Genomic DNA, 24272 nt, shown 5'->3' with positions numbered 1-24272 from the left:
TTGGCAAGCAGATCACCTTTATGGATGTTTGCAGTATCCTGTGGTCATGGAACCATGATATGTAATGTTTTTTGCCCGTTTCTGGCATTTACTTCTGTTTTCTGGCCAAAGTTGCCCATTGGAAAAAATGAATTCATTTAACGATCATGGCGCTTCTTTAATAATCATCATAAAAATGGCTGTAATTTTGAATACAGTCGTATGTTGCCTCAATGTATGACTGTAATTCTGGGCTTAAAACTATGGTTTTTAAGTCAAGTTCTTTTACCTGTAAAATGAAAGATTGTAAAGTACTTATTGTTTTAAATTGATATTCATGAGAGACAATTGATATTCATGAGAGACAGGTATCAGAAAGACTTAGAAAATAAGCATCTCAGATTTTAAAAATGACTCCCCCACACTAGAACTTTCCAAACTCTTTTTAATTAGACATGCCATTGATTGTTCAAGCTACAGTACAAGGACATAGGCCAATTAATATGAACATAAAAGATGGAGCAGAAACTTGGACCGGACCTGCCGGAAGAGGCAAATGAAAGCAGGTTGACCTGCACTTGGGAAAGACAAAACATTAAAGACACTCAAGCACACAGAGAGGACAGACTCACACAGAGGACATCTACTCGACTGTGTATGATTGAATTTTTTAAGTGCAGGTCACAGGGAAAACAACATTCTTCCCTGCATGCAGCAGTCATCACATCATTGTATCAAACAGCAAAATAAATGGATCCAAACTGAACCCTGCAAGCTAAAAGAGCTTCTTGGCCCCCAATGTAATATGGGAATCACATGGAAAGAAATTCTTCCAGGCCTTTTCCTATAAGAGTCAACAAAATTTTACCCAAACACACCAATCAATCCACAATATCTCAGCAAATTTGGAAGTCAAAAGTACTTTCCAGGAATTTAGTGAGTGATGCCATTCCTTTCAGAAACACATAAATGTTATGCTGGGTTAATAAACAAGCAAAGAGAGGTGTCCAAAGTTGTACCAGACACTGATCAGCACAGTGTTTGATATTGTACAACCCACAGTGCTAGCAACACAACCTTCCTTCCTAATGATCTGTGATAAAAGACTCAGTTTAACACCAAAAAAAGAAAAGAAAAAAGAAAGAAAGAAAGAAAAAGAAAGAAAGAAAGAAAGAAAGAAAGAAAGAAAGAAAGAAAGAAAGAAGAAAGAAAGAAAGATAAACCTATGTAAATTTTTGGCTGTTCTGCCCTGCCCTGCAATTTTCCACTAATGCTGTAGAGAGCAGTACAACATTGGAAGTACAATTTTTTAATGCTGAGAAAGCTCTGATAAATGTATATAAAGTATAAGGTCACAGGAAACAGTCCTGGGATCACAGCCTGGCACAGATCAAATATATTAGCATCATAAACATGTGTGATAATTTCCAGTCATCTCCTTTCCCCATGTATGGAGTGTTTTGGGATAGCTAATGAGGAATAAAACAAAGAATGCAAAAACTAAAGAAATAATTGTGAGAGCCTGAGTAAACTAAGCTAAATTCTAATTTGAATAGTGTCGCATCCAGTGCTCAATGAACTGCAGAATGGTCAAGTATCCAGCAGTCTCATCTGCATGCTGCTGGGCTGTTATTTTATGATGACCCGAAAACAAGATAGGTACAGGCAGAGGTCTTTTCCTTCCTCCTTTGATCTGTCTATTAGAAATAAATGTCAAGTGCCCAGAATTCACACCATCCTATACTCTTGCTATGTTTTGCTTTATTTTGCTTTCACAGGAGAAAATCCAAAACACACCTGTTTCCTCTCTAACCATTCTATCAACCAGCCTATACTTGCTTTCAATTTTCATAATGCCCTGTGTCTGTCATACACGGTCTTTCCACCCTTCTTCCCTCAGTACAATCACACCTCTGACAGACCCTGCCCTGAGCTACAAAAGGGCTATTAGAGGAATCCACACTCTTTCACTTGAGAGTATTAAAATGTCTCCACCACAGGCCTCCGTTTTAATTATTGCTTCAAATGCTAAGGAAATGTAGCAGAGCAGAAGGGAAACATATTTCGTGCTAAGGAGGAACAAAGGAAGATAAACCACACGAAACAATTAGATAAGTAAGGAATGCAGGAAAAACCCAAGAGATGCTTTCTTAAGGCATTCTGCCTAAAGAGATCCTGGTTTTGCCCAGACAGAGGTACCACAAAGACAGGAAAAATCTGGCATTTGAGGATGGAGGAAATATCACTCCAACTGATGTCAAATTTCCATCAATGCCTTAAGAAGAGCTCTCTTCAGACAGTTGTTGCAAATCCAATTTGCTTCCAGAGGCAGAACTTCTAACCCAATTGGGCCATACTTCATCAAAGTTACACTACTTGAGACAGCATCCAACTCCTTTCAAAGGAATGTGGTGTACAATTTTAAAAAAAAGCATGTGTGAAAACAGTCACCCCAGAAGATCACTGCTAGTAGCCAGAAGACCCAAATCTTCTGTGCAAACTCTCTTTTGTGCAAACAAACAATTGCTCCAATGCCTCCTACCCCAGGATAGTATCCTTCAGCATACATTGCTGTTACTTGAACAAAAGGCAAGCTTTGAATACAAAATCTCCTACTTATACATACATTTTTTGGACCAATCTGATTGACTAGCCTTATCACTTCTGCTCTGCTCATCAAGATCCAAGTGAGATTAAAGTGCTTCCTATTGCCAACTTCATTTGTGACAATCCAAGGGTCCACCAATGTCTGCCTAACCAGCAGGCAGCAGTGCAAGCATGGCAGATGGACATGGGTTGTCTTTCTTAAGAGTGCTGCTTTGGAAGTGAATAGCACAACATCTAAGAGACAGTGTCCCCTTCCTTCATAAGCTGCTGGTATTCCAGGGTTACATGCCTTGATCACTTTGTGCTTATCCAGCAAGAGACCCTTGCTGTCTATTCCCCCACTTTGGGAGATGGTGGGAAGGCACCGCTGCTCTTGCAAATGCTAGCAGCTACCACAAGACCGCACTGTCCATATTGCTGAATCCTGGCTCTGTCCTCAGCTTCCAGTAGGTATTGTTGCTTACCCAAGATTCCTTGCCATTGACATCCACCTGCCTCCTGTAAAAAAAAAAAAAAAAGGAAGGAAACTCATCAGGAATTAGGCTTGGCAACAGGAGAATCTTTAATACAGGAAAAGGAAATTTTATAACACCGCATCTGCTGCAGAAACATAAGTTGCTCATCTCCAGACAAGTCCAGAGTGAGGATTGCTGTGAATTACAAATCCAGCCACTTCTAAAGGCCACATAGTCTTCATTCCTATTTCTAAACTTTTTACATCCTCTCAGAACTAGAATGTTAACAAACTTTAACCCACCGTATATGTAGCTGATGCAAAATTAAAAACAAGATTACAACAGGAACTCCTGCTTAACCACAACTTACGGTTTTTAAGTACTGATCACATGTTTTAAAACCAATCTTTCCAGTTTTAAGGATTTATCTGCTTCTTTTTCACAATGAAAATGACAGTTTTCTGGATATTGAACTTTCTCTGGTATTAGACTGTGCAAGTACATAGTGAGTATGCAGAAGACAGTCTTGTGGATTTCTTGGAATAAAGGTAGCACAGGTTTGCTTTACATATTTAATATTTGGGGTCTTCAGGCTTCGAATCATACTAAGGTATCTATATACAAGGCCTTGATTTCAGGCTATCTTTGCTTTGTTTAGATAGGATTTGATTCTATCTCTAGTGCAATCTATTGTGTTTGTTGCCTTTATTTCTAGACAGTTATTCCAGCCACACTTCTCTCCCCTACAAATATAATATTGTTTTTGCAGACATCTGAGGAAGTGACTATATGACCACGTTTTCATGCAACTGTAAATGTATTAGTTTTTTAGGCATCATACGCCCCTTACGTTTGCAAACAAAACCTTTTAAAGCATTATGTCAGAAATATCCTTTCAAAGATGAAAAACATGTAGCTTCGCCCCCATCTCTTTGGAGGTGGGGAGGAGTTTAAAGGGCAAAACAGATTACGTGCAGATACCTGCAGACACCACTCTATCTCCCCATACACCCCATTTCAAATCTTTCCAGAAAATCAGTTTGGCCAAACCCCTTTTGAAATGCAACTTTTGATATGACACATATAAAGTGGCCCCTGAGCTGATGGAATAAGGAACTGAACTTATTCTAACACTAAAGCAACTACATGTAGTCCTCAACTTACGACTGGACACTTGAAGTTCTGATGGACCCATCTGAAGGTTACTTATGATCCAGAATCAAAGTTCCAACAGTTGCCATCCCACCCCACCATGCCTGCTGTCACATAACTGCACTTTAGGCAACTGGGCTGTGTTTATGGTCATTGGCAACATCCCAGGGTCGTATGACTGCGTTTTCTGAGTGTTGCCAAAAAACACTACATTTATGCTCAGCAAAACTGAGCCCAAAGCAAGCTGCTGGTTTGCTTAGTGACTGCAGATTCGCTTAATGACCATGGTGATTTCCTTAACAACCACTGCAATAAAAGTTATAAAATCAAGTTGGTCACATGACTGTCCCTCTTTACAACCATTACTAGTTTTGGTCTCGATCGACAGGCTCTATTATGGTTAAACTTTAAGACCGGTTCTCATCATATTAGGTTTTTTGGAAGAATAACAACAAAAAGTAGGTGCTACACATATGACCAAGAGACCCAAAATAAAGCAAGGAAGGAAGCACCTGAAAAAGCGTGCCTGGTGGAAAATATTGTTATCATCCATCACACGACGCCGATCTCGCTGCAGCTGCTCAATCCGTCGTTTTTGAGACTCTGCTGCCTGTACATTTCCCTCTTCCAGATACCTGGAGGAAGCCACCAAATTCAGAGACACTGCTTTTAATTCACACAATATGCAGGAGGTTGGGATTATCACACACCTTTAAAGTCACTCAAGGGCAGTTTTAATGCTCATTCTTACTTTGTTTGTGTATCCATTTTATAATCGATACTGGCAATTCTGTAACCACCAGAAGGTAAATTACCTTGAATACCTTATTACTGGAAAGGTAGGATGATATTAATGCATCTTTTACAAAATAATAAATAAATGGAAAAATAAAGGAAAATTTGTATCAATCTCTTCTGGGTCCTTACCGTTGGTCAGGCCTCAATCTTGTGTCTGTAGATGGTAGGAGGCGTTTCAGCTCTGGAGTTAGTTCATTCAGCTCCAGCGCAAACTGAGTGAAACCATAACTCTTCTCTTGGTCTCGAGGCATGAGATCTAGAAGGGAGGGGGAAGGACGGGGAGAAGGGGAAGGCGGGGGAGAGAGACAGAGACATACCTGTTAACAAACTATCGCTGGGTAAGGAAGTAACATGTTAGGCCTATTCATATTCCTTAGAGATACCCCAACAACAACAACAACAACAACAACAACAACAACAACAATAATAATAATAATAATAATAATAATAATAATTTTCTTTCTTTCTTTCTTTCTTTCTTTCTTTCTTTCTTTCTTTCTTTCTTTCTTTCTTTCTTTCTTTCTTTCTTTCTTTCCAGACTGTGTTGGAAATAAGTCTGAAATGAAAGTGAGATTGGCTCTGATCTTGGTTAAGGGAAAAGTATAGGAATAAACATTCTTATTTCCTGATCAAAATTGGGCATAGCATTGCTTTAAGAGATTTTTATTTTGTTCTTGCCCCAATTTGAAAATTTTATTTCTTGCTAACCAAATCATTTACATTTACATTTGTTTGTGTTTTTGCTATGCTCCTCATCCATCTATTTAGATTTTGATCTAAAGTCTAAATAGTCCTTTATCACACATAAATATAAATAAATAAAATTTTGAAATAAATATATTTCTAAACTGTCCATCTCTCTCAAAGAGGGATAAATATTTGAACATCTATTGATTATATGATACAACTGATAAATTAAAATCTTCATTTGAGGCTTTTCTAACCCTCACACTGCTATCTTGTTTTCAGGTAATATTTCTAGTCCTTCAATTGGGACTTGTCTAGCTTGTGGTACAAAGTGATTGAAGTACCAGTCATAAAAAAAATGCTGATATAACACTGGATAACAAAATTTTTTCCAACGTTTTGCTTCCCGGAAAACTTTTGGTGATTGTGCCAAACTCCTTCAAACTGCACGTAGTCATTTCACATAAACATCTTGAGAAATATGAAATTAATTTTTAATGTCCATAGTGTATTTATTATGATGTTTCTGATATGGTGCTTGAATTCAATAGGAATAAAAAGATTTCGCTGCTGATCTTTTAATAAATATTCAGTACTTCAAATACCAACAATTATGAAAAGGGCCAAGATACCCACTTAAATTTGATTTATTTCATTTCTTAATAAATGTGTATTATTCCTCCTCTCTTGAAGGAACTAGAGACCAGTTAACTAGAGAGTGGAATACTCTCATTTATTCTACAGCAGAGCGCCATCTTTGCTACTATCTGTTTATGGTAGCAAAGGTGGCGCTATTATTTCAATGCAGGACTCTGTTTTAACAACAGTATCCCTTTTTTCTCCCCAATTTAAAGAAACCAGAGTTTACTTTCTCCAATATCCTAGAAACCGGAAAGATCCTAAGCAAAATGTTGTTTTATTTATACTATATAGTGTGCATTTTATCTCAGTCATGGCTAACTGGGACTCCAATTTTTGAAAAGTTTGGAAAATACCAAGTTATCCGCAGGAAGGGAAGAAGGAAATGACAATGTTGCATCGCAAGTTCCGCCTCTTTTGTTCATGCATTGTGATGTTGTACAAATATACACAGGAGGCAGAGCTTGCTTCATAATATGGTTTTTTTGTTTTGATGACATACAAGACGGGAAGATCACTCTGCAGTGTTTGTATACATACAGTGTGTATTAACTTATCCTTATTTATTTAGTAAATGCATAGACTGCCCATCTCATGTCTGTCTGTCTGTCTGTCTGTCTGTCTCTGGGCAACACAATTAAAACAGAATGAAAACAATGAAAAACAACTACATGTCTTTTCTGTGCTTTCCCACTGCACTGTTTAAAAGCAATGATCTGAAAGCTCTGGGGAGGTCTCAAGTTCTAATTCTGTAATGCCAAAACTTCTGAAAACTAATAGTACTTGATTGCCCACCTTAGCTGTTTTATTCTGTCAAATTAACAAACAGACTTATGCTAACATGTTGGTCCCTAGCAACTTCTAAAAAGTAATTTCAATTATTTTGAATTAATTACTTCCAATTATGTACCCGTGAAATCTATTCTCAGTTTCTGGGACATGATATATTAGTTATCTTAATGGAAAACCATTTTCCTGGAAAAACTGGAAGTTGAAGATATGTTGTGCCCAGAGCAACCTAGTTTAGTAGGGGCACATCAACACTTGACTATTTTTTTTGTCTCAAACTACCAAGCAATTTAAGACATTAATATCTCCTGGCAAAGGTTTATATCAGTCCTTATGGATTTAAAGAATGCCTTTGATACTTTCCCAAAGGGAATTTCATGCCCCAAATTTAGTACTGTTTTCACTGATACAGAGATTAACAGATTTAATCTCTCTTCATCTAGAGTCTACTTTAGAGTTGATGTCAAAAAGAATATAATTTGACTAATCCCATGCCCGTCATAGAATGGTTTGCAGGACTACTTTCTTGCTCCAAATCTGTTTAATTTGTATTTAAATGATTTGCTAGAGATTTGTTCATCCAATTTTCAATTATCCTCCAGTGATGACATTGACATCTCAATGACAGCTATACAGCTGATGTCACCTTTTTTTTTATTACTCTGACCACTGAGGGGGGTAGGAAAATACCCCACACAGGATATATTGTATGCTGTGTAAAAGGGGGGGGGAACAATGAAAACCTCATAACATGAGAACATTAAATGATATAACATCTGTACTTATTTGAGACCTATTTAGAAAGGTGGATAGTAAATACCATTTTTAAATGGACTTTATTTCTCTAACTGATATGGTTAAAATGGACTCCCTCAAGCTAGTGCACAGAATGCTAGTGCACCCCTAGGAACAATGTGTGTGTGTGTGTTTGTGTGTGTGTGTGTCTTACCCAAAGCATATGCAAAGCAGTACATTAGGAAAAAGAAAATCACAACATCCCCCGGTTTAACATTTCCCAACAAAGGAATACCACACACTTCAAAACAATTGCAAAGATAAGCACATACAAATGCACAAATGTGTATACTAGGTTTTGAGGTTACTTAAAAGATATATATTGCACTTCTGATTATATTAAATGTAATTCATATTTAATTTTGTCATTTTTTGCCAATTCTGTTAATTTGGTTTAGAAGACTGTTAACACATTAAAGATCAGCTTCCTGAATCTTACATTGTACAGATGGGCTGAAATTGTACATGTCTCACAAATTGACACATATGAAATCTGGGGATTCTGGAAACTGTTGGTGAAACCTATCTGGAGGTCGCTAAGTTAGGTGAAACCTGGTCTATAAATAAACAAACAGTCCCATAAAAGTAGCTGATGCTTCCCCACAGCTCAGCAATCCTTAATAGAATTGGTTTCTTACTGGACTTCCAGAGGCACTTTCCAACAGGAGGAACACCACGATACAACCCTTCGTGCCACTTCCCGAAAAGTCGATGGATAACCTTGCCATTATGGCTGTAAATGGCACCCTGCACCTCATTGACCCCGGAGCCCCAGTAGCGTGCCTGCCAAAAAGAGAAGTTAAGGTAGGTAGGCTTCCTACCAGTTTTCTGTTCCTCTGGTAGAAAGCCAAGGAGATATCTGAGAAGATACAATGAAGATGGAAAGAAAGGGACAAACCTGAGGCTCAAAAGGAGAGAAATCAAATACAAAAAGGAAATGGATGAAGCTTGATGACTCCAAAATGGAACATGAGTGAAACCATTACCATATTGATTAAAAGTAGCAGTCAAGAAATTAAAGGAGAAGGAAGCAAGTACCACAAACCAGGACAACCAAACATAAGAAGATATATCAAGGCAGAAGGAGCATTTAAAATCAGAGGGAACAGGCCATAGCTCATTGGCAGTGCACCTGCTTTGTATCTAAGCAAGGTCCAGGTTTAATTCACAGCACTTCCAGATGGATCAATCTGAGGTTCTAGGGAACTACTACTACTAGTGAAGCTGAAGATTATATTCAGCCAGATGGAACAATAATTTACTATAGCTTGATATTCAATAGCCTCAGAGTTGACATTCCTGAATTTAAAAACAGGATGAAGAACCAGAAAGAGGAGTTACACAGAGACCAAAGAAAAACAGGACATGGCAGGAGTGAGGCACATCAGATCCATATTAGAACTCACTTTGCAGAAAGTAAGCTTGCAGTGGTATCTGCTGTCTCTCGTGTTTCGAATCAACACCTCACCGTAATGCTCAATCCAACGCTGGCCACTCAGGATATTGTGAATGCAAGAAGTCACCTTGTTCCATTCATAGTGATCCCCAAACCTTTTGAAGGGAGAATAAAAATGATAAAAGGATGCCAGAAGTGAGAGTTATGCTGGTGGGGGGATCATTGAGAGGGATGGAACAAATAGGCTTTGTGACTCACCTGGGAAGCTGGACATTCACTGTACCAACTGGAATTATCTCAAGGGATTTACCCCAGAACTTATTTTTCCACTTCATGTCTAAGCAAAACAAAATTCAAGGAAAAAGAAATGAAGTGTGAAGTCACAATAACTATTACTTTAGGATTTGCATCAAATTAAATTGGGGTATTTAGATTATTGCAATTGGCCTGCAGCTGAGGTTCACCAAACATGCTGGGACTAATAATCCAAAAATTCCCAATCAATTGTGGTTCCAACAAATCAGTTTTATACAGCAGTGTGATCAATGTGACACCATTCTGATGTTTTAGGTTACAACTCCCATCATATCTAATTAATCATGGAGATACCTCTAGGTGGATGTTATTTCTTATAAAATTAATCTTTTGGACTTTGTATAGATCTAGTTCTAGGAAAGAACCTGACAAGTAATACTATTCTTTATTTTGATCAAAAGAGCAGTCAGTACAGTTTTCATTAGAACAAATTCTACCCGTTTCCCCTGTTTTCCAATCGCGAATAGCTTTTTGCCTCACCTTGCCAGAAAATGAAATTTTCAGACTCTGCATGGCAGGCAGAGATAGGAGGATGATGGCTCACCTGCAATTGGGACAGACAAAAGAGGACAAAAAAGTCTAAATCACTGTGGCTATCTGAATCATCTTGATGTAGAGAGTATGGTGGCATATCAGTTTCCCCTGCACCTGGAGGAAACTGTCTATCTGGACCCGTTCCAGTCCGGCTTCCGACCCGGTTACAGCACTGAGACGGCTTTGGTCGCGTTGGTGGATGATCTCTGGAGGGCCAGGGATAGGGGTTATTCCTCTGCCCTGGTCCTATTAGACCTCTCAGCGGCTTTTGATATCATCGACCATGGTATCCTGCTGCGCCGGTTGGAGGGATTGGGAGTGGGAGGCACCGTTTATCAGTGGTTCTCCTCCTATCCCTCCGACCGGCCGCAGACGGTGTTGACGGGGGGGCAGAGGTCGACCCCGCGGCGCCTCACTTGTGAGGTGCCGCAGGGGTCGATTCTCTCGCCCCTTCTGTTCAACATCTATATGAAGCCGCTGGGTGAGATCATCAGTGGCTTCGGTGTGAGGTACCAGCTGTACGCTGATGACACCCAGCTGTACTTTTCACACGGGCCACCCCAATGAAGCTATCAGTGCTGTCCCGGTGTTTGGAAGCCGTCGGGTCGGGATGGGGAGAATAAGGCTCAAGCCCAATCCCTCCAAGATGGAGTGGTTGTGGATGCCGGCATCCCGGTACAGTCAGCTGAGTCCGCGGCTGACTGTCGGGAGCGAGTCATTGGCCCCGATGGAGGGGGCGCAATTTGGGCGTTCTCCTGGATGCACGGCTGTCTTTTGAAGACCATTTGACGGCCGTCTCCAGGAGAGCTTTCCACCAGGTTCGCCTGGTGCGCCAGTTGCACCCCTTTCTAGACCGGGATGCCTTGTGCACAGTCACTCATGCCCTTGTGACGTCTCGTCTGGACTACTGCAATGCTCTCTACATGGGGCTCCCTTGAAGGGCATCCGGAGGCTGCAGTTGGTCAGAATGCAGCTGCGCTGGTGATAGAGGAGCCCTCGTGGCTCCCGAGTGACACCTATCCTGCGCAGGCTGCACTGGCTACCTGTGGCCTTCGGGTGCGCTTCAAGGTGTTGGTGAGCGTCTTTAAAGCGCTCCATGGCATAGGGCCGGGTTACTTATGGGACCGCCTGCTGCTACCGAATACCTCTCACTGACCCGTGCGCTCTCACAGAGGGACTCCTCAGGGTGCCGTCGGTAGCGACAGTGTCGTCTGGCGACACCCAGGGAAGGGCCTTCTCTGTGGGGCTCCGCCTCTGGAACGAACTCCCCAGGACTTCGTCAACTTCCGGACCTCCGAACCTTTCGCCGCGAGCTTAAAACTTACTTATTTATCTGCGCTGGACTGGGTTAGTTTTTTAAGTTATGGGTTTTTTAATGGGTTTTATCTCCAAATTTTAATTGTGGCCAATTTAAATAAGTTTTTTAATTGTATTTTAATTGTATTTATAGTGTATTGTGTATTTTTACTTGGCTGTGAACCGCCCTGAGTCCTTCGGGAGAAGGGCGGTATACAAATTTAAATAATAAATAAAATAAATAAATGTTTTTCATAAAGATATTTCAAAATTATAGCTTTTATTTATAATTCTAAAATATTGAATAATTCTAAAATATTGAAATTTATGGAGCATCACATTCTCACAAAATAGATTGCTTGTAAGGAAGATTCTTGCTTATTCTCAAAACCACTTGCATACTGCCCATGAATAGATTTAAAGACTAATTTGTTAGAAAGCAAATTGTTCCCTACCTCCCATTTAATATTTTTTTCTTTCAAAGATTCTAGAAATAGTAACAGAAGTCTCAAAGGATAGAGGTGTGAGTTTGTTGTCACACTGGCATATATGCTTATGCTCTGATTCTAATCAGCATTCCAAGTTGGCAAAAAAATGAACAACTATATTTCATGCACTTTTTATCACTGCAGATGATTTCAGAAATAAGAAAATGTAACTCCCATCATTCCCAGATAACATGAGGATTTGAAGAAAATGGAAAGATTTGTTACAATTGTTTTCTTTAATTGCATTTGTTCCTCATTTTTACATGAGGATTCAAGATAGCACACATATTCACTCACTCACTCATTCTGTAATATCTTCATCACAGATGACTAGAAAATGCAGAAACCTATAAAGGCGAGACCCTGAAATATTCCAAAAATATTATTCCATTTGAAAAAAGAGGGCTGTGAAAATATTTACAGGCCCCTCACATCCTGGACATAAACTGTTTCAAATTGTACCCTCAAAACAAAGCTATAGAGCACTGCACACCAGAACAACTAGACACAAGAACAGTTTTTTCCTGAACGCCATCACTCTACTAAACAAATAATTCCCTCAACACTGTCAAACTAGTTACTAAGTCTGCATTACTATTAATCTTCTCATCATTCCTATCACCCATCTCCTCTCACTTATGACTGTATGATTGTAAACTTGTTGCTGGTATCCTTAAGATTTATATTGACTGTTTCCCTATGACTATCATTTTTTATCTAAATCAACAAACGGGTTATGGGGTGGGGTGGATGAGGGGGCACACCCACAGGGGGAGAGGCTAGTCCCTTCTAAAGTTCACGATCTGGAAGTTCGTAAAATGGAGGTCTTAGAGGAGGTTAAGGCTCGACCACATGAGGGCAATTCCATCTGCACGGTAAGGGGGAGGGGCAGGTATGGCGGAAGCAGGGGCTCGTATCATGTTCGGGGAGTGCGTTCTCGCTGTTTGAAAGCGATACTGCACTCCAGACCCCCAGGCTTCACTCAGGTCCCGAGTGGTTATATCCCCCGGAACCTGGATCTTCGGCTGATGTTATGTAATGCTAGGTCCGTTATGAATAAGGCCCCCCTCATATTCGATCTTATTCAAGAGGGGGGAGCGGACCTAATGGGCATTACGGAGACCTGGCTGGGCACGGAGGGGGGGTTTCTCCTCACTGAAATGTGCCCGCCGGGTTTCCATGCGTTTCATCAGCCGAGGGCCCAGGGTAAGGGTGGAGGGGTAGCGGTTGTCATTAACGAGAGTCTGGATCCGAGGGAGGTTGCTGTTCCGCAGATAGCCGGTTGTGAAACCCTCTTCGTGAGGTGAGGCCTGGGGGTGCAGGTGGGCTTGCTGATCACGTACTTGGCTCCTTGCTACGTGACGGCAGCCCTGCCCGAGCTGCTGGAGATGATAGCCGGGACGGCGGTTGAGACCCCCAGACATATGGTCATGGGGGATTTCAACTTGCCGTCGGCGGGCGATTTGTCAATGGTAGCTCGGGAGTTCATGGCTTCCATGATGGCCTTGGACCTGACCCAGGTAGTTGCGGTCCCCACCCACGTCGGGGGTAACACACTGGACTTGATTTTCGTCTCGGGACAGTGGCTAAATGATCTGGAGTTAGGGGAATTAATATCTCAACCCTTGTCATGGTCGGATCATTTACTCCTTCAACTAGACTTTCGGACCGCTACACCTCACCGCAGGGAGACGGAACCGGTTCAATGGTTCCGTCCCAGGCGCCTGATGGACCCTGAGAGGTTTCTGACGGAGCTTGGGCCATTTCCGAGGGAGTTAGCCCACGGCTCGGCTGAGGAGCTGGCGGCCGTCTGGGACGAGGCTGCCGCTGGCACCTTAGACCGCGTCGTGCCTTTGCGGCTTCTGACCCGGCGACAAACTCGACCAGCTCCTTGGTATAACGAGGACTGAGAGAGATGAAGCGCCGGAAAAGAAGCCTAGAGAGCGCCTGGAGGTCCAGCCGCTCCGAACCTGACCGAACACTAGTAAGGTCATATATTCAGACCTACCTAGTGGCGATCAGGGCGGCGAAACATAACTATTTCTCCGCACTCATCACATCGGCAGATAATCGCCCAGCCACCCTGTTTAGGGTGACCCACTCCCTGCTTACGCAGGGGGCTCGGGAGGACCCCTTACAGGGTCGCGCTGAGGATTTTGTTCAGTATCTGTCTGATAAAATCGCTCAGATTCGGGACGGCTTGGACACTGATTGGATAGATTCAGGTGGGATGGCGGAGACAGGTCTTGAGAATGTTATCTGGGCTGAGTTCGATCCTGTGACTCCTGAGGACATGGACAGGTTGTTGGGCAGGTTGAACTCCACCACGTTTATTGGACCCGTGTCCCTCCTGGATGGTGCTGGCCACTCGGGAGGTTACACGAGGCTGGCTCCAGGAAGTTACCAACGCTTCTTTGTTGGAGGGTGTCTTCCCCGCCGCTTTGAAAGAGGCGGTGGTGAGGCCCCTCCTCAAGAAGCCCTCTCTGGACCCGGCTGTTTTAGCGAACTATCGTCCAGTCTCCAACCTTCGCTTCTTAGCGAAGGTTGTTGAGAGTGTGGTGGCAAATCAGCTTCCTCAACACCTGGAGGAAATTGTCTATCTGGACCCGTTCCAGTCCGGCTTCAGACCCGGTTACAGCACCGAGACGGCTTTGGTCGCGTTGGTGGATGACCTCTGGAGAGCCCGGGACAGGGGTTGTTCCTCTGTCCTGGTTCTATTAGATCTCTCGGCGGCTTTTGATACCATCGACCATGGTATCCTGCTGCGACGGTTGGGGGGATTGGGAGTGGGAGGCCCTGTGTATCGGTAGTTCTCCTCCTATCTCTCTGACCGTTCGCAGACGGTATTGGCAGGGGGGCAGAGGTCGACCCCAAGGCGCCTCACTTGTGGGGTGCCTCAGGGGTCTGTTCTCTCGCCTCTCCTGTTCAACATCTATATGAAGCTGCTGGGTGAGGTTATCCGTGGTTTCGGGGTAGATTATCATCTGTACGCTGATGATACTCAGCTGTACATTTCCACCCCGAACCACCCCAATGAAGCCGTTGAGGTGATGGGCCGGTGTCTTGAGGCCGTACGGGTCTGGATGGGGAGGAACAGGCTCCAACTCAACCCTTCCAAGACAGAGTGGCTGTGGGTGCCGGTACAGTCAGCTTACACCATCGCTGGCTGTGGGGGAGGAAGTACTGACCCCCAGGGAGGGAGTGCGCAACTTAGGCGTTCTCCTGGACGATCGGCTGTCCTTAGAGGATCATTTGACAGCCGTCGCCAGGGGAGCTTTTTATCAGGTCCACCTGATCCGCCAGTTGCGCCCCTTCCTTGACCGGGACGCCTTACGCACGGTCACTCACGCCCTCGTCACTTCCCGCCTGGACTATTGCAATGCTCTCTACATGGGGCTCCCCTTGAAGAGCACCCGGAGGCTCCAGTTAGTCCAGAATGCGGCCGCGCGGGTGATAGAGGGAGCACCGCGCTGCTCCCATATAACACCTATCCTGCGCGGCCTACACTGGCTACCGGTAGTCTTCCGGGTGCAATTCAAGGTTTTGTTTACCATCTTTAAAGCGCTCCATGGCTTAGGACCGGGATACCTTCGAAACCGCCTTCTGCCGCCGATTGCCTCCCAACGACCTGTGCGCTCCCAAGAGTGGGCCTCCTCAGGGTGCCGTCGACCAAACAATGTAGGTTGGCGACCCCCAGGGGGAGGGCCTTCTCTGTGGCGGCACCAGCCCTGTGGAATGAGCTTCCTCCGGGATTACGACAACTCCCCGACCTCCGGACCTTCAGACGTGAACTGAAGACTCTATTATTTCAGCGTGCGGGACTAGCCTAAGAACAAAATGTTTTAGTTAATTTTAATGGTTTATTGGTTTTATTGGTTTTTACTTTTTTAGTGATCAGGCTATGATAATATTTAGTTTTAACTGGGTTTTAATGTTTATTTATTATATTGTTTTTATATTGTTTTTAATATGCCTATGAACCGCCCTGAGTCCTACGGGAGATAGTGCGGTATATAAGTTTGATAAATAAATAAATAAATAAATAAATAAATCATTAAATGATAGTCTTGACAAATGTATCTTTTCTTTTATGTACACCGCGAGTGTATGCACCAAGACAAATTCCTTGTGTGTCCAATCACACTTGGCCAATAAAGAATTCTATTCTATTCTATTCTAAATTAAATCACCAAAGATAAAATATTAAGCATGGTATGTTCTTGAAAGAAATGTCCATTTGGGTTCAGTTCCAAGTGAGGAAAAAGACACTTAAAACATGGAGACTGCTTGGAAAGATGGGGTTTTTTAATGGTGGACAGGACCACATGACTTGAGTTCCTGATCAGAAAAAGCGATCACATGCTTCAAGATGTTGGGTGAAGAAAAAAGGGCTGAGATGCTGAGAGTGCCTGAGTTTTATACCCTCTGTTGGACCCCAACTTAAGTGTTTCCTGTTCCTGTATAGGAAATGTATCCTGATTGGTTGTCAGGCTCCCAAAGGGCGGGAGTCTTAGCTAGCCTTAGCTAGCTGGCTGATGTAATCTTCCCAGGTGCCATGTGGTGAGTTTCTGTTGCTAGATGGATAGAGGCTAATTTTATCTTTGTAATGTAGAATGGACTGGCTCAGGCCTTAATGGCCCATTGACAAAGGTGGAGGGAGCTAGGTTTCTGTCTCTCTTTTTTGGAAATATTCTACCCTTTTTAATATTTCCTAAAATATTTCATTTTTCTAGGAGAGGAACATCCTACAATATGTTAAATGCCTTCTACATGATTAGAAATTTTAAAAAGGTGTTCAGAGAAAGGTAGCAGTGCATTATCACTGAAATTAACCATTCAGGATCACTGTTAGGAAAGATGGCATGATCCAAATTATTATCTCTCATCAAAGGATTCCTCATGATGAACAAGTGATAAGAAGGATATGTGAATTTGGAAAAAGGCAGAAATCCAAGAGATTGAAGATGGAGTTGTGGATACACCGGTACTGTTCTGGGGTTCAGACACTGATTCATTATTGGTCATTTTCAATTTAATAGCATCTGTTATCTTAGGCAGCAAGCAGGGTAGAAATTATTAATGGCTGGTTAATTTTTGTTCTGGCTCAGTTCAGGTTCTGAACTGACACTGGTAGGAGAAGAACTCAACAGATGCTCAATGTTCTCCATAGCCACTTTGCTGCCAGTAAGATACCACAACTTGCAAATTTGTGTCTCTTAGGCAAATGTTCCTGTTTGGAAAAGGGGCCTTTCTTTCTCCCGTGATTCAGCTGCCAAGCCATTCCTCCAGATAATGCCAAGTTCCCTGCTATTCTGACTCAGAGATTGGAAATAAAATGTCCTTCAAGTTCACCCACACTCAACCATATTTCTCTCCCTATTAGTTTTAATTTTAAAAGCTGTAATTTCCCCTCCTCCATTGTCATTCTATTCCTCATCCTACTCTACTTTAGAGGAAATAATTATCTTTTTAGCTGGGATGGATGAGGGGGAAAAAATCTCCATACTGATATTCTAATATCTAAATATCTGGCACCATATCTCTGACCAAAGATGGTATGAAATAGCAGATCTGCCACTTCAAAAGAGTAGAAAGTTTCTTCTAATGCACTGAGAAATTTCCAAGCCTGGAATCTATACTATATTTCCCCTCCAAAATTATCCATGACTGCCAAAATCTCACCCTGAGAATTCAGCACAGAGAAGAATGCAAAATTATCAGATAATCATACATGAGATTACAACCATCTTTAATTTCAATGAATTATTTTATATTCATAATGGGAGTCACAAGCACCATATTGCCAATCTTTTGGTAATGTTCAGTCAAATTTGCTTTCCTGTAAATTTCTATCTGTTGGCTGTAATCCTTTTCCACAGATCGTTGGAAGAAAACCCTGATCCATCTTCTCCACACAGTTTAAAAGCCATTGGAAAACTTGAGATCCTGCCTGCGACAGCTGCTTACGCCCAATTACCTGTTCACTTAGGAAACGAAACCCTTTGTCAGGACGGACACACTCGTATGTTTCTCCCAACACAGGGTTGAATGGCTTGCTGCCAGCACGGTAGTAGGTAGAGGCATAGGCAGATACAGCAAAGGCAGCTATGCAGAGCTGTTAGAAAAAAGCAGAAAACATTAGGTATATCTGCAAGAGGGGAGAGGGGGACCAGATCTATGAATGTACTTGGAGGTAAGGGAAGGCCTTAGGACAGTGATGGCTAACCTTTTTGCCGTCACGTGCCAAAAGTGGGGGGAGCATGGGGGGATTGCGCGTATGTGTGCCTACATCCATAATTCAATGTGCCCCGTTCCCCCACGCATGCACAAGTGACCCCCCTCATGCCCCTTTTGGCATGTGATGATATGGTGGGCCCGGTAGGCCCATTACTTGCCCTTCCCAGGCTCCAGAGCCGTGATGGCGAATCTATGGCACACGTGCCACAGGTGGCATGTGGAGCCATATCTGTGGGCAGATGAGTGTTGCCCTAGCTCAGCTCTAGCGCTTATGTCCATGCTTTCTTGGAGCCTGGGGAGGGCAAAAACGGCCTTTCCCACCCCCCCGCCCCCGGAGGCCCTCCAAGGGCTGGAAATGGCCCGTTTCTCAACTTCCTGTGGGACCAGAAGGCTCATTTTTTGCTCTACCAGGCTCCAAAGGGTTTCTAGGAGCCTGGGGAGGGCAAAAATGGCCTCCCTCCCCCGAGGCCCTCTGGAGGCCGGAAATGGCCCATTTCCCGATTTTCGGTGGACCGGAAAATCAGCTGGCCAGCGCGCACAGATATGGCTCTGCATGCCATCTGTGGAACACGTGCCATAGGTTCACCATCACGGCCCTAGGAAGTTTATTTTCTGCAGGAACATCACAGAGGTTGATTTTCCAAACAAGCAGAATATTCTTAAGACAGTCTTTATCAACTGCTGAAATAAGATATATATAGATATAGATATATAATATATTACCAATCTTTCACAGGGGTCCAAACTGCAGCTGGCTGCATCCAGCAGGGCAGTGTACTCCAATTCTTCACAAAGGCGTTGCAGCATGTTGAGTGGCTCATTCAACTGCACTGGCATGGAGACCTTGGAGAGATCTTTGCCAATGTTGTTACGAAGAATGTTCCAGAGGCTGATGTCATTGGCATGATTGTGGGAAGCTGGTAGGCAGTTCCTCCGGGTTATTCCAGGTCCCGGCCCAGGAAGGTATAAAGGAAGAGGCACTGGCATACCTAAGCTCATCTCGGAAGAATTTCCAATACATTGCATAGGGCCTGAGCCTAGTGGGGGTAGAAAACAGTCAATTGTATATGCTGGATTCACAGATATCACCTTGGGTACCCATTAGATACCATAGCCCACCTAACAAAGAAAGAATTTCTTTAAATTTAAAAAAAAACACAATATCTAAATAAACAGGCATTTCTCAGTACTAGACCCCAGTCTCCTGCGGTGGTATAAATTGCCTCAACTTTACAAGTATTCCGGTGAACCTTTTGATCATGTGATTGGCACCTCTGAATTAATTAATTTTCCTTTACATTTTATTTTTATTACATTATTTTTTTTAAGATGGAGGGATTGTTGTATTGTTAGCATTGAAGTAGGCTATTGTGCCTAAAGAAATAAATAATAAAAGAAATAAGTAATATTCATTTTGCAAGCAAAGCATGAGTCTTGAAGAACACGTATTTATAGCAATACTTGTTGATCTCAAAAAGACTATTCTAGTATGGTAGTGAGCATCCTAGTGCATCCTCAATTCACTTTCTGGTAAATGGATATTTCAAATGTGGCATGACCACCATGACAAACATTTTTTTTTTCAATTGGTCTACCTACCTTGGCAGATAGGAACGTTCCCCAAATTCCATTAGTATATGATGTTGGCCTAAAATATGCCTTTAATATTTATTCCATTTACTACTGCTAATGTACTATATATTCCTGATACAATGATAATAACTTGATTATCATACAATAATAAAGCATAAACTACTTTTAATAACCTAATGGTAGTTTTCCCACATTACACTAACCTAAAAGCAAATAAATGACCTGATAGATGACCCCAACCACTAAAGTTTTAAAAGATTTAAAAATGTAAATCTGGCTTTAAGATTAGAGGCCAAAATTCTGTTTTCTTGACCCAGAAACAATTGTCAAAAATCTTGGCTACAAAAGCATATTCTGCTAATTTATATTCCTGTCAAAAAACTCCTGAATTAAATCAAAGAATCATCCTCCTGACCTTATTTCTAACAGTGATATGATGGATATTTCATGGAAGCAAAGGAAGCAAAGAAGAAATCTGCTCTATTGTTTATCAGAGCACCTGGTATTCTGCCATTATGGAAGTACCATTACTAATTAACAATGGGGTATCTCAAGGTTTGTTTTGGGCCCAGTGCTCTTCAGTATCTTCATAAATGATCTAGATGAGGCGATAAAAAGGGAACTCATCAAATTTGCAGACAACATCAAACTGGGGGGAAATTTTCAACACTTTGGAAGACAGACTCAAGATTCAGAAGGATCTTGACAGACCTGGACATTGGGTCCTAACTAACAAAATGCAATTCAGTGGTGAGAAAAGTAAGATCCTATAGTTAGGTAGGAAAAATAAAAAATATAGGACAAAACAGGCAGCCCTGGCTTAACAGTGATAACTGTGAGAGGATCTTAAGTATCCTAGTGGACCATTACTTAAATATGAGCCAGCAGTGTGCTGCAGCTGCCAAAAAAGCCAATGCAGTCCCAGGTTGCATCAACAGAGGGCTAGCATCAAGATCACAAGAAGTGATAGCATCATTCTATATTGTACTCATGAGGCCCATATTTACAACCTCTTCTGGGCTCCACAATACAAAAAAATAGGCTGAGATGGTAGAGAAAAAATGCAGAGAACAGCCACAAACATGATAAGGGGCCCTAAACCATATGATGTATAGTTAAGGAAATTAGGTATGTCTAGACTAACAAAGAGAAAGATTAGAGGTGACATGGTAGCAGTCTTCAGGTATTTGAGGGGCTGCCACAGGAAGGAGAGGGTCCACTTATTCTCCAAAGCACCTGAAGACAGGACAAGAAGCAATCAGTAGAAGCTTTTAAAAAGAGATCCAATATGGAATGAAGGAGAAATTTCCTGATAGTAAGAATAATTAATCAATGGAATAGCTTTGCCTCCTGTAGTTGTGGGTGCTCCATCGTTGGAGGTCTTCAAGAAAAATTATACAGCCATTTGACCAGGATGCAACAAAGTCCCCTGTATTGGGCAGGAGGATTGGACTAGAAGATCTCCAAGGTCCCTTGTAGCTCTATAATTCTATGAACTTGTGTTATAGTGGAAAAATGCATAGACTAAAACTAGTAAACTATGAATTCTACTCCTGCCTAGGCATGAACTCACCTGGGTGGACAGTCACTCTCTCTTAGAACTAGGAAGAAGACAGTGGCAACTATTTCTGAAAATGTTGTTAAGAAAACTATACAGATTTATTCAGGCAATGGCCAGAAGTCAAGACTTATTCAAAGGTGCATGTACATGTACGTGCACACACAGACACCCAAATTACCATAGATAGAAATCAATTCTGTCATCTAAGAATCTGCTCAGTCAAGTCAAACTCATATAACATAAGCTTCATCATTATATCTAACAATAGTAAATTCTATACATCACTTGTTATGGAAGGAAGACCAAATAGAAGATATATGAAGATTCTTTCCAATCTACATTTCTAATTCACCTTCCAATATTTATTTTTAACCAACCTGATCTTATTTTTGGAATCCCAATTTCAACACTTCATGAGGGAATCAGGTTACAGAAAGATCATCTTCACTTAACCTTCCATAATCTGACACTCATCTGACATGTTGGAATGACGACTCAAAAAAATTCCAGCCAGCATGGCTAATGGGCTGTTATTTCTGAAAGCTGAAATCCCATTATATTATTGGAAAGCATTATAATTCCCCTTGTCCTATCTTTCAACCCCAGCTCCCTACAGAGGTTTCTCCCCCTATAGGCACACACCTGCCCATTCTTGGATCAAGTACCTTTGTGATAACGGTCAGAACTTCCTGGCATATCCACCATCTCCTCTGAGATACTGTTGGTGACTTCACTGACACAGGATTCATCATCCGTGGCCTGGAGGAGCAACAGGAGGTTACACAGACCACAGCAAGTAGGGAGCTACCAGGGAAGAGCAAAAATGGACAAGAAGAAAGGAAGGAAGGAACAAGGCTGCTATGTTGGGAAACTGAGGCAGGACCACAAAGTGAGAGGATACTGAAGGATGGATCGCCTATGGATCCATTTTTACTAGTTTATGATGAGGAAAATATTGCCTAGGTGAGGCAGATACTATCCTGCCTATAGCCTCCAATCATAGTAGGAATCTTATAAACACAAGTTTTAAGCTCTAAAGAATGATATATAGAAAGCAGGATATTTTCTTTTCTCTATATAAAAAAGTGAAAGAGTAGGAGAACTATTTCCTTTAATTCATAACCATAAAATGCTCAATGTAAAAGCTGAAGTCAGTGCTAAGTAAGATTGCTTCTGTTTGATACAAATTTAAATAAAACATATATCTAATTTTCCCCAGGCATTTGGGTCAGGTAGTTTGATGAGCACTGCTATTGGTTTTTTCTATGACTGGACTTTATTTATTTATTAATCAAGTTTATTTGGATCCCCATCCCGCAAAAAGTGACTCTGGGAAGCCTACAACAATACAGTAAAACAGTAAATAAATAAGACAACTATTAGTTAACACAATTGTATAATAATTATTAAAAAGAATTAAAAATTATAAAAACAAAGCTAAAACAGGAAAGAATAATGGATGAAGAAATACTAAGAGAAATACCTCATAAGTTATTATTTATTCTCAGAACTGAAGATATTTTGTCAATATTTATTGACAATCATCTTGAATCACCTTGAAAATCATCTAGACTAACTTGTGAGAGATGGATGACTTCAGGAAAAATCATACAAACAAATAAATAACAAATGGGCAGCTTATACCCGAAGAACTGTGAAGAGCAAGTCACTGTTTAAAGATAAGGAACTGTAAGGGAAAATACAGGCCTTAAAACACCAAAATATAAAATTTAAATGATAAATGGATGATAGACTCAGTTCTTTCTCTGCTCAATCCAAAATGGACATGTACAGTATTTCCATTTAAATTATGAAAATTGGTATCAAATTTAGAGCGATAAATGTATACTAAAACATTTACAAGTTACATAACCTTATGCTTCTTATATTCTTTTATGTGAAATGCTGGCTGTTTTGAGGACTTGGAGATTGAAGGGAAGGAAGACAGCAATAACAACAACAATAACAACAAAAAGAATACTCAGAATCCCCAGCGCCATATTACAAGGACATTAAAGCAACCTTCGCCATTTTAAGATGTGTGGACCAATTCCTAGAATTCCCTCCATCCAGCATGGTTAGCTGAAGAATCCTGAGAGTTGCTCCACACATCATAAAACAGCCAAGGTTGAGAAACACTTCAGTAAAGGTTAGACATGGAGCTGCCTGAGAGACGGGACAATACAGTCAAGTTGTCCCAGAGCATGTCCCAGAGACATAGGAATAGGTCTTAACTTTATCCCAAGAATCTAGATTTATTTCCAAGTGGGAAAGGATGGTAATGGCAGGAAAGATCTAAGCTAAAAAAGCAAAAAGGTCTGGATTCTGCTAAGCTGACATTTTCCAATTAAAAAAAGGGAACCGGGAGAGGCAGGCGCTGAAAATAACAGGTAGGGTTTGGGGTACGTGGCGCTAACTGATTGGAGAATGGAGTGGGAAGGTCAGCTGCTAGGGGAAGGGAGGAGTGGCTTAGCTCTTGACTAATTGACAGAAGGAAGAAAGAGAAATGGAAAAAAAATAAGAGAGAAGTGATGATCACATTAATCTAAAAAACAGAATACAATGATACGTTATAAGAAACATGAAATCATCCCTTTAGCCTTAGAATAAAACAGATTTGACCAATTGATCATTTCCAATGAATAATAAAACAACCAGGCAAACTATAGCTGAGATGCACTGCATGTACAATAAACTGTATGTGTTCAATTGTTAAATGTAATTGCACATTTAGGTATATCTAATAGGTGTTTCTTAGCTGCCAGCAGATGGGGCAAATGATTCACTGAAATAGTCCATGCTATTGCCCTGAGCTGACCGTAAGCTCTTGCAGCTGGGTATATTATAACAAATTAAAGCAAGAATTGTGCAAATAATTGCACCTCAATTTTCAACTTTCAGAAATAGAAGTGTGCTTAAGATGACAACTCCCTTGAGTTGATAGCTCCCTT

At 41.5% G+C, this 24272-nt stretch overlaps 1 protein-coding gene across 7 annotated transcripts in view; it reads right to left on the bottom strand.

Annotated features, from left to right (window-relative positions):
- Window positions 1-775: 775 nt before the first annotated feature.
- The window catches only part of OSBPL7 (oxysterol binding protein like 7), a 49540-nt gene continuing 26043 nt past the window's right edge, over window positions 776-24272 (bottom strand). For all 7 annotated transcript variants that reach the window (XM_058181610.1, XM_058181609.1, XM_058181613.1 and 4 more), the window contains 10 exons: window positions 21987-22080; window positions 18891-19204; window positions 17908-18045; window positions 10093-10156; window positions 9556-9634; window positions 9308-9452; window positions 8540-8684; window positions 5121-5247; window positions 4706-4828; window positions 776-3084 (listed from right to left, as the gene is read on the bottom strand). In XM_058181610.1, coding sequence (XP_058037593.1) covers window positions 2976-3084; window positions 4706-4828; window positions 5121-5247; window positions 8540-8684; window positions 9308-9452; window positions 9556-9634; window positions 10093-10156; window positions 17908-18045; window positions 18891-19204; window positions 21987-22080 — 1338 coding nt within the window. In that variant the 3' untranslated portion in view covers window positions 776-2975. The remainder of the gene's footprint in view (window positions 3085-4705; window positions 4829-5120; window positions 5248-8539; window positions 8685-9307; window positions 9453-9555; window positions 9635-10092; window positions 10157-17907; window positions 18046-18890; window positions 19205-21986; window positions 22081-24272) is intronic.

Source organism: Ahaetulla prasina, chromosome 4 (assembly GCF_028640845.1).
Source record: "Ahaetulla prasina isolate Xishuangbanna chromosome 4, ASM2864084v1, whole genome shotgun sequence".
Taxonomy (NCBI): Eukaryota; Metazoa; Chordata; class Lepidosauria; order Squamata; family Colubridae; genus Ahaetulla; species Ahaetulla prasina.
This window is presented reverse-complemented; position numbering and strand designations above follow the sequence as displayed.